The sequence below is a fragment of the Lampetra planeri genome, chromosome 49 (assembly GCF_965212315.1).
Source record: "Lampetra planeri chromosome 49, kcLamPlan1.2.h2, whole genome shotgun sequence".
Lineage (NCBI taxonomy): Eukaryota > Metazoa > Chordata > Hyperoartia > Petromyzontiformes > Petromyzontidae > Lampetra > Lampetra planeri.
Genome location: NC_136155.1, coordinates 8,030,115 through 8,047,017, shown reverse-complemented (window position 1 = coordinate 8,047,017; position 16,903 = coordinate 8,030,115). Strand labels below are relative to the sequence as shown.

Below are 16,903 nucleotides of genomic sequence, written 5' to 3'. Positions count from 1 at the left end.
GATGGTAAATGTTGTGGCTTTGCTCTCCAACACACCGGTGCGCTGTATTAGTAACGAATTGTCATGTTCCGTTTACAGGACAAACTTTATTAATTGGCTATGTCGGGTGGTGGCGGGTTTAACAACGCATTTATATCTTTACGTGATCTAACCCAAAAAACCTGAATTCTGGATAAAATATGTATATAAAATACATAAAAAATATCACGCTAATGCAAGATGCGCATCTCTGTGTGCGCCCGCACAAGCATCTCTGCGTGGCCGTGCATCTGTAATGGTCGAGGCACTGGAACGGTTGAGCCGAGACGCGATGACGAGGCGAGGAGCTCCGAGCCCTCCCGGCCATTCAAGCGCAAATCCTCATCGGCGGCGTACCGGGCGGCGCTGTCCTCTCGCCGTGCGTGGGCAGGGCTTGCGGCGGCGCCACGATGGCCTTGGCGCCGGGCTGCTTGTTGAGCATGTAGAAGGGGCACAGCAGTCCGTCCGTGGACAGCAGCACCAGCATGGGTGCCGCCGGGATGCTCTTGTCTTCCCCTGCACGAGCAGCAGACACGCGCAGGGACCGGCGACTTACGAGGCAGACGCGACAATTCGCGCGGCCAGCACTCCGTCCTGTAGATAGACGCTCCGCTAGGCCGGAAATACCACGCAAGTCTGAAAGCTGCGGTGATGAGAAAGAGACTTTAAATTTGTGGCCAAGTGTGGCACACGAGTTGATGTGGCTGACATCGCTCCCATAGGTTTCATTGTCAAAGCCAGCAAAATGACAAAAGCACTTTGAGGGAGAGATTAACAAACCTTCATTGCCAAGTGGGGAGCCAGGGCAGAAGGCAGCGGGACCCAGAGTAGTAACGACATAATGATTAACATCTATTATTTAAGACCCGATTAAGATCCATGAGAATTGCATATTAATCTATTACTTTTGTTTTTGTATAACTGGTTCACGTAAACCTGGCAACCACGAGAGGTGCTACATTCAACGCAACATTAAAAAAAGATGATTGAATCGCATCGGATCCCCGAATTCTAACAATTCGGGCACACGCTCACGCAGACACAAAGCCATTTCAGCATGGAACAATCACCCAGAAGTACACAGATGTGAAGCCGCCGGTCTCAAGTTTCTAATCTCCAAATAAAACTCACTCGCACAACATGTGCTACTGTTTAACAAGTAGGCTTTCGCGACCAATAACATCCATAATACAGGTATTTTGGGTTAGATTGCGTAAATATAAATGTTGTTAAACCCGCCACCACCCGACAGCATCATCTGGCTGTCGCCTGTTGATGCTAGTTGTAATTACTGGCTATAGTTGTAATTACTACTGTTGTGGATTTACTCTCCAACACACCGGTGTGCTGTACTCGTAACGAATTGGCATGTTCTGTTTACGTGACAAACCTTACGAGTTGGCTGTGTCGGGTGGTGGCGGGTTTAACGACACATTTACGCGATCTAAACCAAAAAACCTGTATTATGGATGTGCAACTGTTGACTATTTGACGTTCCACGCGCACTGGCAGCATGCACCAGTTAATTATATGTTTAACTGGCTATGATGTTCAATGTATAAATGCAAACTGGATACATTATTTCTCATGATAATAATCTAAGACCCAAACAATCCCAACCATGTGTCTCGGAAGGGGCAAAGCCTAAACAGAAAGAGGCAGGACCCTAAGAAGAGGGGTGAGGCCTACAGGGGGGCCATGATAGCAAGATGTTAACTACCTTGCCTGGTATACAGGAGGTCGTGGGTTCCATTCCAACCCGGACGCCTGCTGTGTATTTTGTAGTTTGGATGTTCTCCCCGTGGTCACATGGGGTTTTTCTCCGGGTTTTCCCTCCACATTTAGAAATGCGCGCGTCTAAGAGGATTTCCTCGTGATAATTCACTTTGATGAGCGATCATTTGTGGCCAGTCACTTTTGAAAACGAGTCACATAGCTCAGTGGGTCTTGCCTGGTAAAATAACAAAACAGTTCACAGCTTTTAACTTCCCTGTTGATTTAAGGTACTCAAAGCATCGAATTGAATGTGTGCAGCAGGCAGCAGCAATAAGCTTTAGTGTCGCAGATGTGGCCACAGGCCAACTCGTAGATTCTAAATGTTTGCGAACAGGCTATTATGCGTTATTGTATGTGTAAATTGAAACCCTGGGCCCACTTGCAAACCAAGATGTTCCATCGCAAGGGATTTTCCAGTTTGAATATTGAAATAAATAAACATTGTCGATCCGTGAGGGGGTAAATCGTTATCGATCTATCCTGAGCGTAGGCCTTACAGGCCCAAGTGGAAATTTGCAGACATAGATGGCGCAAGTGGGCATGCGCATGTATTCACGGGGTACTGGTAAGGGTGCGCATGAGCGTAGGATGTAGTTATAGCTATCGATATAGGGCAGGTCTACCTCTAGGGCTGGGCAAGGGACCACTGTGGGGGGTGGGCACACAAATGGGCCGGGCACCTATGGGGATGAGCATGTGGGTGCTGCGGTCGATGGCCATGCCCATGGGCAGCGTGTCGTCGTCGTTTTCATTGACGGGGCAGACAGCGCGGCTGGAGTCCTCCAGGGTCCAGGTCTCCCACTGCGTCTGGAGCGCACACACACACGCACACACACACATAGCGGTAGTTACGTCTGGAGCACACACACACACAGCCATGGTTACGTCTGGAGCACACACACACACAACGGTGGTTACGTCTGGAGCACACACACACATAGCGGTGGTTACGCCGCAAAGACCAAGATCCCCCCCCCCTCTACGACCATAACAACCTGTTTAAGGCAAATGCTGTTGGCGAGCACGGGCATGCGAGGGGTTGTGTGGCCAGCATCACGCCCGGCTGCCTTCATCTCCCTTGTGGCGATGTTTACAAAATGCACCAGGTACTCCTTAGAAGCCGAATCGACCGAGAGGAGGCCCAGGACTGGTTCAGATACGTTTCACCAACGTTGGCTCTCAGCATGAGTCGAACTCGTGTTGCCGGGTTCGCAGTGCAGCGCATTAAACCGCTACACTACCACATCCTCGCCAACACACACACAAGAGTGTTTTATTTGTTGGTTTGCCTCCTTCCCTAGCACGACTCAACTTTTGCAATGGATACAGCGGTTTCAGCAGAAGCGTTTGCTCATCTGCAGACGAAGTGAGCACAGTATAGGACCAATATTGAAAGGCGAACGATGCTACAAGCAGGACTATCACATTCCACGACTTGAAGTAAGGACTTGCTGAGGAAGGGAGTATTGAAACAGCGATCTCTTAGAAACAAGGCAACTCCTATGACTAATTGGGAATGGGACGCAAGCGTAGGATTGATCACCCTGTCACTGGCCGCCTTTGGGGAGGGTGTATAGTGTGAAAGGCCGAAACACCCTAGGAACCAAAGGTTCACTACTGACGATGCGCTCCCCAAATTTCACCAGGCACACTGTTCATGAACTCTTGGAAGTGCTTGCACAAAGGATAGTAACATCTCATCCTGTGTTCTTGGAATCTTAGAAACAAATCTTGCAGATTTGTTATGAAAAAACTTTAAATTGTAAAAATTATTCACAAATAAACACAAATTAAATATAACACAAGCAGGTTCACAGTGACTGGCTTATCGAGAGATATCGCAACCGTCTCCCTCACAGTTTCAACCATCATTATCCCACATTAGGGTCGGAAGCAAACAACACACTTATCCCACTGCCATCTCTATAATTAATGTGCACATATCATGTAAATTAGTGCAGTGCCTAATTACAACATCATAATTATGTTTTGATTTAAAGCTTTCGTGACTGCAGGGATTCATATTCTTGGTTCTTTCGGTAAAGCCGCGTAGAAGGGAAATAATAAAATAATAAAAATATAAAACAATAAAAATTCTCACGACGTTTCGACTGCAACACAAGCAATCATCATCAGGTGTGAAATCCACAGCAAGAAAATTTGAAAAAAGTGGCGGTTTTTGCTTGTGTTGCAGTCGAAACGTCGTGAGAATTTTTCTTGTTTTATATTTATATTATTTTATTATTTCCCTTCTACGTGACTTTACCGAAAGAACCAAGAATATCCTAATTATGTTTGTTTACGCAGGAAAGCCACAAAGAGTCTAAATATATCTTTGTTCAGGCTCGTCCTGCCAAGTCACTCAAAGCAGGGAGCAACGTCGCTGCCCTGAGTCATTCTAATTGAGTCATCTTCAGGTTATTGTTTTTTACATTGGGATGTTTTTGCCAGTATCAGTTACGTTTGTACAGCAAAAGCTTTGTTATCCGACACTTTATCATTTGGAATACTCCATTAACCGGCATCTGTCATAGAGGGAAATACAAATCTTGTTCACGTATCCAGAAAAATTCCGACAGCCATCCACAGCATCTTGCCGTGCACTTCACGTAGCTCCATTGTTGTTGTTGTTTACGGGAGCTCCAGAACGCTGCCGAGTGGTGGCGATAGCGACAGTCTGTACATACAGAACTGTTTTACTGTATACTGTACTCTAAATGGCCCCACTGCTTCTCTACAATCAACTTAGAATGCTCTACAACTGACTGGTAGGTACCTTTAGATTTGAAGCTTTCGTGGCTGCAAGGATTCATACTCTTAGGTTTTTTCGGTAAAGTCACGTAGGTAAAAATAAATAAATAAAATTATAGAAATAATAATAGAAATAAAATAATAAATCACGATAAATCACTTATTTTATTTCTATTATTTCTATTATTTATTTATTTATTTTTCCCTACGTGACTTTACCGAAAAAACCTAAGAGTATGGTAGGGTACCTTGGTAAAAAAGTGAATTATTTCTGAAATATTATTTCTGTAGAATTATTGCTTCACAAATCTGGCTGTTGCGGATGAAGCTAGTTGTAATTACTGGCGAAACGTTGTACTCAGATTGTAATTGTTGTGGCTTTGCTCTCCAACACACCGGTGTGTTGCACTAGTATAGTACACTATACACTACACTATACACTACACACTAGTGCTGTACTAGTGACGAATTGGCCACGTTCTGTTTACGTGACAAACCTTACTAATAGGCTGTGTCGGGTGGTGGCGGGTTTAACAACACATTTATATATTTACGTGATCTAACCCCAAAAAAAACCTGTATTATGTATTTCTTATATCATAGTTAAAGTGTAGGCTTAATTTATTTCTTGCTAAGTTTTATTTACTTGGAATATTTGGTGAACCACAAGGTTAACTCTCAGATAAACGACATATTTGAATAACTGGCACCCTCCACTTCCCATTGATGCAGGATAACAAAGTTGTCGCTGAACGTTGTTTTATAGCGATGGGCAGAAACCGGAGAACCCGGACGCAGCCCATGCAGAACAATGGGGGGGAGAACATACAAACTCTGAGTGGAAACAAGGCAAGCCCCTGTGAGGAAGGGTTACCACTGCACCACCACCCCACCACCCAACATAACCACAGAGCAGCCCCCCCAAACAACTGAACACGGCGAGCAGAGCGTCAACCGAGGCTCAAAGGACAACTCCCAATGGGGGTTCCACAGCAAAACCGAGATCCCTACTTTGCTTAAAGCCTCCGACACCAACTGCAGAAGGAAAGACACTTGAACCAGACGATAGAACGAGCAAAAGATAAGGGAGTGGAAAACTCACAGGGTCTTCTTTCTGCTTTGCCAAGAGCCCAACGTCGGTGGAAACCGAAGAGGCAGCCACGATGAGGTCCCTGCAATCAAACAGGGCGAGGGATCCTTCAAAACCATGCCAAGTATCTCCCTGCTCAAACAAATATGACTGCACAGGTAATGGCCAACATGCAGCCCAACCCAGAAGACCACTTAGCTAACAAGTGGCTGAGAAAACGTACACGTGTGGAACAAACCACCTATTGCTATTTCCAGGGAATATTCTTTGTGCCCATCCATCTGTCTTGTGTTAATGTTAGGGTCTGTTAGCACACGCAAAGGATCAGGCTCAGATAAAAAAAAAGTGTCTGCACCTGTCCTCGGCATTTCCTAGGTCGACTCAGCTTTGAATCGGTACTTGTTGGGATGTGTAAACAGTAGCTACTTGTAAGATGAGCCAACCTCACACGGTGGATATAGGGCAGGGGTGGGGGGGAACCTTTTTTCTGCCAAGGGTCATTTGGATATGTATAACATCATTCGTGGGCCATACAAAATTATCAACTTAAAAAATAGCCTGTTATATTTGGTCAAACATTTAATTAACTCACCCCTAATGTGATGGCTGGAACTGCTTTTCTTTGGCGAGGCGTGTGATGTTAGCTGGTATTGATGATGTTGCTACTCGCAACTGCTTTTCCAGGTTTGCTCCTAGATTTATTGAATTTCGAGTCCCGCCTGCGGTTGCCTTGGCAGGGCCACACCAAATGATTTTGCGGGCCTTGTATGGCCCGCAGGCCGGACGTTCCCCACCCCTGCTATATACAGATGTGGGGAGATGTTTGTTTTTGTCTCTGTGTGCATGGGGAGCGGAAGTGTCGCGGTTCACGTGCTGCACTACGAACCCAGGGACACAAGATTGATTTCTGTTCACGGCCAACACCAGTGACGATTATCTAAAGCAGTCCTGGGCCTCCCCTAGGTCGACTCAGCCTCAAATGAGCATCTGGTGCAGTGTGTAAACATTGCCACTCAGGAGACAACGGCGGTCGAGCATGGTGCTGGCCACCCACCACTCGCTAACAGCACTTGCCCCAACAGTCTGTTAATGCTATGAGGGGTATGTTGTCTTTTGTGCGTGTGTGGTGTTGCACCGACCACTCGTCAACGTGGTGCAGGTAGTAGCGGTGCTGCCGCTCCGACTTGGGGGCAAAGCACAGGTCGCTGAAGTTCACGAACTTCTCTTGGGTCTTCTCATCTTTCTTCTGTCACGTCATCGCACACACAGCGATAAAACCATACAATTAAACACAACACAATCACATACAATGCAACAATACCATAGCACGCAACCCAAGGTCAAGAGGTCATCACGGCCATTATTGTTGATACCTCACCATTGCTTCCTTCTCTCTGCTAGATACTGCAGCTGTTGTTTCGGGGGGTGCGTTACATCCAAGGACTACTGTTGCAATCTCTTTACCACGATTTGGCTTTAAGTCTGCCACTTATTTCACAGGTAATGATGAGGGGTGCACCCCCTAACCCCCGGGTCCACCCCCCCCCCCGGCACTCCTCACCGGCAGCGTGATGAGGACGAGCTGGGGTGAACAGTCAAGACTTCCATCCGCTGCGGCGTACACGACCGCAAACACGTGCGTGCTGACCCACCACACGTCTAGCACTGCACGCACGCAAGCAGGCACACACAGTTGTACACGTGGACGCAAACTGGACAACAACAACAGACGCTCACGGCTGAGTGGCGATGACATTACCACGGTACTTGTGCCAGGCGAAGTGGACTTTGAGGCATGCACGCACAGACACATGCAATTATGCCTACGTATTAACCCAAACACAAATGCTCACACGCATGCATCGTTATACTTTTACATAAAATAAAAAATAGAAAGGTTCCACGGCATAGCCTACAAAGACTATTGGGTCAAGGGCTGTTAGCGAGTAACCTATAAAGATGGGCCTGGGGCATGAAAAGGTGGTGTGGTCAGGACTACCTCTGGCCACCTTTGTCACTACAGTGCTGATGTTTACACAACATATTGGCACTTCATTTAAGGCTACGTTGACCGAGAGGAGGCATGGGACCAGTTCTGATATCACTCACCAATGATGTTAGGCAAGGCTGCAAATCAAACTGAGGTCTCTGGGTTTGTAGCGCTGGATGCTAACGAATACGTCACTACTCCGCACACATACACACACAAGTACGTACACGCAAACGCACATACCGTATATACAGAAAACACAGACATGTACACATGGATAAAGACAGAAACACTCTCATTGAAGTTTACACAGTAAACAAGCAGGGTAGACAGTAGAAGGGCACGTTATACTGTACACACAATAAGCATGATACGCAAAAGATATACACACAACCTGTTGACAAAAAAGACACCGTGCAGACAACGATCGGGGCAGGATAGGGTAAACAATTCGGAAGACTGTAATACAACGTGGTAACACAGTATTGAAGATGTAACCAGGAAGAAGTTACAATGGGAGGAGGGCACACGTGTACAGGATAGAAGAGGACAGGTTACCGAGAACGGCATTGGCGCTCTACACCCTGGGACTGTGTGCGCACGCGTTTCCGTACCTCTCACCGGGTCCTCGGCGTAAAAGGGGGCGCAGGGAATCTGCCGCTTCTCCTGCAGGCTCTGCACTCGGACACAACGTCCACACGGGAGGATACTTACCAACCGCGGAGGCGGCCAGGTGGAACCAGAGGGCTCACGAGGGCTATGTTCAGATGCGCAGAGCGAACACCGCCGAGATGCTGGATTCGTACACGGGTTTCAAACACCCGTAATTAAACCGTTCAATGTTCTGATCGCAACTACTTGCCCAACAACATATGTAACATGGTCGACCAGTCGCCCGCACTACCACCGGAGCCACCTGGACAGGCAATCTGTACCAGATGGAAATTCCCCAGCTTCAGCCATGGAATGGTCCTTCCTCAAACTACGTAGCCATAAACCAATGGTGAACAGTGATGGAAAACATTACCCTCCTACCCCAACGTGTACCGGGGCCGAGCTCACCGCCGCACAGGGTACTCGGTTCTCTGTACGGTTGAGTTGCCCAGGTGAGGCCCAGAACAGTTTAAAATACCATGTTCCACTCATGTGAATATTTGGTCATTATGTCCAGGTTGCCAGGACAGTGTTGGGGCAAGTGCTGTTAGCGAGCACCATTTAAGGCCAACACGACACACGAGAGGGGGGTGGGTGGCCAGCAACACACACGGCTGCGCTTGTTTCCCGAGTGGCCGTGTTTACACACCGCTCCAGGTACTCATTTAAGGCAGAGGCCACCTAGAGGAGGCCCAGGACCTGCTCAGATATTCGTCACCGATGTTGGTTGTGAGCGGACTAACTCGGATTACCGGGTTCATAGCAGTGCGCTAACCACTGCGTGCAAAAACATATGCCCACACTCCGACAAAGAGAAATGTACACACAATAATAGCACATCCTCAGAGTACAACACAAACACAGACGCACTTACCTGTGTGTACTGAGCCATGGTTCCATTTATTTTCCCGCACACCAACTGCTTTCCCTTTGGACTCCAGCAAACTGCACAAACGGGTACAAACAGCGTACCTCAATTAGATACTTCATGAAGAAGCTTACTGAGATGCATACGTGTGTGTGTGTGAGTGCACAAATAGGGGAACACAGGTGGTGCATCTGCCAGTCATCTCAGTCAGTCAACCCACGGCACCTGAGTCCTCCAGCCAGTGAGCCTTCGACATTTCACGCGGCCGCAAAGGGCACCTAGCCTGGCACAAGCTCCGTGGTGACGTCATCGCCACTTAGTGGCGAATGGCGGCTGTAATTGTTGTTGCGTGATTCGGGGAGCGGAAGCGTAGTGGTTTGCGCACTGGACTATGAACCTGGCGACCCGAGTTAGATTCCCGCTCATGACCAATAACAGTAGTGAATGTGAACCATGTCTGGGTCTACCTTAGGTCGACTCCGCTTTAAATGACCACCTCGTGCCATGTGCAGACATCAGCACTGGGGAGACAAAGGCGGCCGGGAGTGATGCGGCACACCCTCGTGTGCCGCACCTGCCTTCACAGGCGCTCGCCAACAGGACTTGCCCTGACAATCTGTTCAAGGCGAGACATGGGATCTTTGTCTTTGTGTGTGCGATTGTGTGTGTCTGCGCTCTCGATCCCTCAACATTATTGCAGCAACCAGTCCGTCTCTCTACGTACAACTACCAGCAAAAACCTTCACCTTAAGTGTTTTCTGGTGAGCACAGATACAGTAAGAAATTGTATAAGACACATGAGGATGAGCTCTGTGGACTTCCCACATTGTGGCAGTAATGTTTATTTAACCTGGAGAGATGATTACGATGGATTAAGCCGATCTCAAACGAGGATATAAAAATAATCTGTGTCTTGTGCATTCATGTAATTTGAGTTGTAAGGAAACTCATCCAATTACGCGGCACTGTGGTCAGAGCATGAGACTCAGAGTTGGATGAATGCAGTTCGATTCCTGGCCCGGGTTTTTACTCAACCCATCATTGTCATCGTCATCCCCAAAGTGTGCTTGTTAAAATTCGTGCAGATTTTATGGAAGTCGATAGTTGTCATCCTTTAGGAAGCCAGGCGCCTGCTCTTGCGTGGCGTCGGGTCAGTGGCAGCGAGGACTCATGGGAAGCGCGAGGGTGGGGGACGGGGTCGTACTGGCGGTGACGCTGGCGCTTGGCGGCAGGGACGCGGAGATGCAGGGCGGCCCCGACACGTCCAGCACGTGCGCCCCGCCGTCCGACAGGCACACGGCCGCCACCGACGGCGCGGCCGGGTTCCACTTCATGTCGAGAGCGCACGTGTCGGCAGCACCCGGCAGGTGCAGCACGGAGAAGGGGGCGGCACGACCCTGCACGGCACCGTCAATCTGTTACAACATCGTCACACGGCGTTATGCGGCAACGGCCTGACGGCGCAATCGCCGTCAACGCTGCCAGCGTGACACACGGCACGCGGAGAGGGGTTCGTGCGCTCCTAAGCGTGACGCCCGGCGGTACCAATAACACCCTGTTACGGCACAGGTGTGCATCCACAGCCCTGTTGTCCATCCACTGCTGGATGAAGGCCTCCCCATGCCATGTGGGTCGTGGAGGTTATTTGACCCAACTTCACCTCATTGGTCACTGTGGGTTAGTGAGGGTAGGGAGCACAGGTCTAATAGCCTGCTTATTTATTGTTATTTTTTATCTCTACGACGCTAATAATGTATGATATAGTTTTGTGTCGAACTAGGACTCATCTCTGAAGAGAGAGGGTAATTGCCTATGAACATCTGCTTATTCATTTGAACATTTATATTCTTCACAACAAAGCTCGTAATTATTTTGTGTCATGCAACAAGTCGGTATTGCTTTGCATGCTGTTACATTTTTGAGCTTTAGAATTGTGATTTTAATTTCTATTACATTCCTAAGTGTTCCCAAAGAAAATACATTCTAAGCATGACTGCATGGCTGGGTGGCTGTGTGGCTGATACTGAGTGATGATGCTTGAGAGACTAAGTGGCTATTAAGCTGCGCATTTGAGATAATTGGTGACTGGGATGCTGGGTGAGTGTATGGCAAGGTGAGTGAGAGATGTCGTGGCTGGGTGAGTGTATGGCAAGGTGAGTGAGAGATGGAGCGGCTGGGTGAGTGTATGGCAAGGTGAGTGAGAGATGGAGTGGCTGGGTGAGTGAGAGACAGGGTGGCTATACGTATGAGAGACTGGGTGAGTGTATGACTGGATGAGTGAGACTGAGTGGTTGGGAGAGTGACAGACTAGGTGACTGTTTGACAGACTGGGTGAGTGTACGGCTGTATGTTTGAGAGACTGGGTGAGTGTACGGCTATATGTTTGGGAGCAATGGGTGCGCGAGACAATGGATGGCTGCACGTCAGTCGAGCCGGGTGCAGAAGCCATCGGGCGAGACAGCCGGATGTTGAGGTAATCGCTCACCTTCTTGGCGAGTGCACGGACGTCGTAGAAGTGTACGGCGGTGCCGGGCGCGTGGCGTAGGCACAGCGCGAGCGTGAGCTCGTCCGACGACAGCGACATCTGGTGCGGTTGCTGGGGCAAGAGCAGCTCCACGTGCTCCACGTCCTCCACTGGAGGAGGGGAATGGGGGGGGGGACACACGGCGCTCGTGAACGCCAAGCAAAAAAACCAGCAGCCCTTCAAGCCAGGCGACTCAGCGGCAGAGGTTTGTGAGTTAAAATCATCATTGGGGCTTGTATTTACTGTATGTAAGTATGTAGAACTTGTTTCGCACCGTACGTAGCCAGCCATGCTAGTCGGATGTGTGGGGGAGGAGGGGGGTAACAAACTAAACACAAAAAGCTGTTGCCTCAGCCCATTATCCCTCTGGGGTCGATAAAGTGAGTACCACATTTTCACATGTAGGCTTTCGTGACCCATATTAGCCATGAGGAAACAGTGTTTTGGGTTAGGTCGAGTAAATGTGAATGTGTCCTACACCCTCCTCAACAGACAATTAGTCAAGTTTGTCACGTGAACGGAACGTGCCAATGTATTACTACTGCAGCACACCGGTGTGTTGGAGAACCCACAAGATTTACAACGGAGTACGGTGATTGCTGCTTTGAGTGTTTAGTCTGTGGTCCTTCCCCCGCACCTCCGATTGGCAAGGTTGGCGATGTACAGTGCTAAAGAAGTTCATCGTACACACATATATTACAGCCAACACCATCTGGCGTTTTTTCCAAGAGCGTGTGAAGATGTGTTCCTGTTTTTCCGTCTTAAATCGGGGAAGGTGATATCATCACTGTGCGCCTACAAGTGAGAAGGAACCAGGGGGGTTAATGTGTTCATATAAATAATAATAAATTATGTTGATATGAAATTATACATGTAACCTGTTAGATTAGTCAGTTCATCAACTGAGATTATTAGTTATATATGAAATAGTTGATAGTGGTGCATTAACGTGTTTGTGTTCTATGCAGAAACTGTGGCGCGCGTGTTGATCTGGTTTTGTGTTGTGCAGAGCACGTGGTGTATGCACAATGTGCCGAGCGTGTGTAGTATGCGTGGCGTGTAATAATCTTGGTGTGCATGGCACGTGGTCTAGTGTGTCTGGATATAAAGTAAGGATGTTGTGTGACTGGTACATGGTGTGCGTTGTGTGTAAGATACGAAAAGATCAGTAGTGTTGCATTACAGCTGTATCGATTTCAACTCAAGTACATTAACTGATGTATTGCAGTTATTACTAAATGATACGTTGCCAAGCAGCACTAAGCCTATAGCTATCAGAACACAATTTCAATAGATGCTCTCCAATACACCTGTGTACTGCATTAATAATAAATTGGCACGTTCTGTTCATGAAACAAACCTTACTAATTTGCTGTGTTGGGTGGAAGTGGGTGTATGACACATTTACATTCACGTGACCAAACCAAAACACGTTACCACCAATGAGCACCACTTTGTAACCAAGTGAGCAGTGGTTGCCCTATGAAGAGAGTCACCCTCACCATCAGAATGTCGAATTTCTATCGCTGGCTCTACAGGGCTGTACACAGGAGATGAGCACTGCCTCAATACTCATTTGAGCAGGAAATTACCGTTTGTAGAGACACATCGAGGCTGCGAGTCCCAGCCTACACAACACGAGCTTAAACCCTTGTTGATGGGAAAACCGACTTACGGTCATGCACACTATCACAGCACTATCAGGATGTCACTGACATCACTACCTTGAGTTGTAATGCAATGTCAACGGAGTGAGGTCTTTAAACGACACGCCTGACAAATATGTCCCGAGTATTTGTCCTCGTCAGCGGAGCCTCACGCTTTTGAGGGACAGCCTGAGGGACACGGCATCAGTGCATCAGCGCGTACCCACAGGGCAATGGCTCATGACAACGCGATGGGTCAGCCAGCCTTTATCATAACCTGTGAAATGTTTCAACTACATCGAAAAAGTTAACACGTAATCATCAGTTTGAACTTTTACCACCACAAAATAAAACCTGTTAAGGAAGCAACGATTCACAATCGGCATAATGATGGGGGAGAAAAATAATTCCTCCTCACCCACGGTGTCCATGTCCCCGCCCAGCGTGTTGGCCGCCACGAGGCTGCGCGTCTCGTAGACTCGCAGGCCCGAGGGGACGCCCACGAACAGCAGGCCGTAGCGACTAGACACGGTCAGGAGGCTCACGCGGTCGCAGGGCAGCAGTCCCGGTGGCACAAACGCACGCACGCGCTTCATCTGCCGGAACTGGAACTCCTGGGGGTGAACGCCGAGAGAGGGGGGGGGTGACAAACGCAGCTTCACGGAAGATTTGCGTTACATTCAATTTCATTTATTAGGTATAGCCCTGTGAGCCATGCGGCTCTTGACTCGGGAGCAACCGCAACAAACAAAAACATGAACACATAATAATCACAATAGCCGTGAAGGAGGCAACGATTCACCCACTTCGTGATTTGATGGACCGTGATTATCCAGTCTTGATCGGATTCTTGATTACACTTTGTGTGTGCAGAATGCAGTGGTTAGACAGACATACTCACCCCCTGCTCACACTCACTTCAGCCTCACCACACTCACCCCCTACTCACCCTCAAACTGCATGACAGCTCACACTTATACACCGCACTATACACCACACAATACACCACATGCTACACTATACAACTAAATTATATCAGACTACAATATCTACCTTACACTACTTTACACGATAATGTACACCACAATGGACAATCTGAATCCTAATGTACATTAAGTAGTTTACATTACTCCACATTAAATAAAACGCACACACATAAACATGCACACACAAATACAGACAAATAAACAGACATATAAATACACAAACACCCATGTTCGTTAATTAATACCCTAACAGAGGCTCACAAAACGCTCGCAAAACCATGCCAGGCACACTGAGACCACGTGAAATGTCGAAGGCCCGCTGGCTGGAGGTCACACAAGAGACCCAGGTGCCATGAGCCGACTGGCAGATGCACCAACTGTGCTCCCCACTGTGCCAACTACCCTGCGTTTTATACGCCCGGCGTTCCACTCGTTGTTGTGAGCGTCACTTCTCTGCCCTCCGCTGTTGCGGGAGGGCGATTGTCTCCACCTTCCCAGCAGCGTCCTTCACAAATCTCATCCACAGAGACCGAATCTGACAACGCTGGTAGCAATTCATAATCAACGTGGTAGCAATCTTCGGCAAGTCCACTCAGCTCCACATCGTCCTGCACCAGATCAGTCCATCTCTTCTCCAGCCCATGCCGCGCAAGTTTATCCCCCTCTATCCGACCAAACAGAAGCTGCTTGAGCATGCAGTGGTTGGGCATGCGGGCTACGTGACCTAGCCAACGCAGCCTTGCCTGTCGGAGGAACTCACTGATGGGAATATGTCCAGATCTGTCATGAATCTGTGATCTCACAAAATCCAGCCTGGTGAAACCTCAGGATGGATCGTAGGCAGGATGTTCCTTTAGATGGCTCTACGTGTCGCAAATATTGAACAGGGAGGGCATGAGGGTGGATGTGTGTGTTACGTAACAGACCAGGTAGTTACCACACAGCTTTACGCAGCCGATGAAAATACAATTTCGCTCCACGGATTCGGAGTTGAGACCTCGAGTGCCAAACCGGAGGGCCGGTCATAAGCACAATCGCTCAGGTACGGAAACGTCTCCACTCTCTCCACGACTGCCCCCAACATCACTCGTGGGGAAGTTTGAGGTGGTGAGCATTTGATGATATCAAATGAAGCCAAGGCAAATGCTTAGTCTCGGTGGGACTGATGGTAAATAATAATACAAAAACACAATAGCACATTCACACAAACTATTACAGGGAAAAAAAGTGTGAAGGGAATACAGTACATTATTTAAACGATGACAATATTAAAGTACTTAGTTTAACACGTAGGCTTTCGCGACCAATATCATCCATAATACAGGTTTCTTTGGTTTAGATCGCGTAAATATCAATGTGTCATTAAACCCGCCACCACCCGACACAGCCAACTAGTAAGGTTTGTTACGTATACAGAACATGACAATTAGTCACTAGTACAGCACTAGTGTGTAGTGTAGTGTATAGTGTAGTGCTGTACTATACTAGTACAGCACCAGTGTGTAGTGTAGTGTATAGTGTACTATACTAGTACAGCACGAATGTGTAGTGTATAGTGTACTATACTAGTACAGCACTAATGTGTAGTGTATAGTGTAGTGTATAGTGTAGTGTATAGTGTACTATACTAGTACAGCACTAATGTGTAGTGTATAGTGTACTATACTAGTACAGCACTAGTGTGTAGTGTATAGTGTATATTTTAGTGTATAGTGTACTATACTAGTACAGCACACCGGTGTGTTGGAGAGTAAACCCACACAACATTGACAATCCGAGTACGACGTTTTACAACCAGCATCGTCAAGCGGACAGCAGCCAGAAGACTTGTGTGTGCAAGTGGACGACACGCATCGACCCCTCCATGCATCTTAGCCTCGCTAACTTTAGGCGGCGGCTCAAGGCGCCACGGCACCGCGCACGAGCGAAGCCATCACTTCTGCGTGCCCAGTGAACCATTGACATCGCGACACCGCGAGAGACGCCTTGAGGAGGCGTGGGACCGTCCAGCAGTGGAGCGAGAATGACGACGACGATCACGGAGGATGAGTCCGGGCAGCAGTAGCAGCGGCCTGGCTCGGGGGGGGGGGAGAAATTGGCGCCAAAGCAAACGGTGGACTTTCTGCCGCTCGTTACCTTCATGTCCCTGTCCGGTGCGTAGCTCTCGTCCACCATGGCTGGTTGGCTTCTGAGAGAACTCTGTGGGATGAGGGAGGGAAGGAGGAGACGGAGGAGGAAGGCGGCGGCGACGTGGGTCCGAGATCAACGAGACGAGGGACGCGGCGTGGACACACACAACGCTGCGGACTCTACCACCTCGCTCCTCACTGGGGGGGGGGTATGGAAAATATTGATTACTAATCGGTTATTACGTGTCGTGTGGTGTTTAACTCATGTACAGATACAATATTTAAGTATTTGTTTAATATCTGTGTTTATAAAATAGGTGTTTTGATCATTGTGGTGTGTTACAGTTTCGTTTTATAAAACTCCCCCCCTGAAGTCGTCTGGTAGTAGGAATGGTCCAAGGCTCCGTCACTCGATTCTCGATTTGAATTCCATCGATTCTAGAATCGATTTTATTTCATTGCAATCGTCGC

The 16,903-nt window shown here is 48.2% G+C and overlaps 1 protein-coding gene across 1 annotated transcript in view; it reads right to left on the bottom strand.

The window, feature by feature from the left end:
* NUP214 (nucleoporin 214) overlaps positions 1-16,600 on the bottom strand; it is a 47,502-nt gene extending 30,902 nt beyond the window's left edge. The window contains exons 1-11 of the mRNA XM_078616016.1: positions 16,440-16,600; positions 13,736-13,931; positions 11,633-11,781; positions 10,352-10,562; positions 9,154-9,224; positions 8,240-8,300; positions 7,197-7,300; positions 6,775-6,881; positions 5,648-5,717; positions 2,475-2,601; positions 376-534 (exon numbers count right to left, since the gene is read on the bottom strand). Of these exons, the coding sequence (XP_078472142.1) occupies positions 376-534; positions 2,475-2,601; positions 5,648-5,717; positions 6,775-6,881; positions 7,197-7,300; positions 8,240-8,300; positions 9,154-9,224; positions 10,352-10,562; positions 11,633-11,781; positions 13,736-13,931; positions 16,440-16,478 (1,294 nt within the window). The 5' untranslated portion in view covers positions 16,479-16,600. The remainder of the gene's footprint in view (positions 1-375; positions 535-2,474; positions 2,602-5,647; positions 5,718-6,774; positions 6,882-7,196; positions 7,301-8,239; positions 8,301-9,153; positions 9,225-10,351; positions 10,563-11,632; positions 11,782-13,735; positions 13,932-16,439) is intronic.
* Positions 16,601-16,903: the final 303 nt, after the last annotated feature.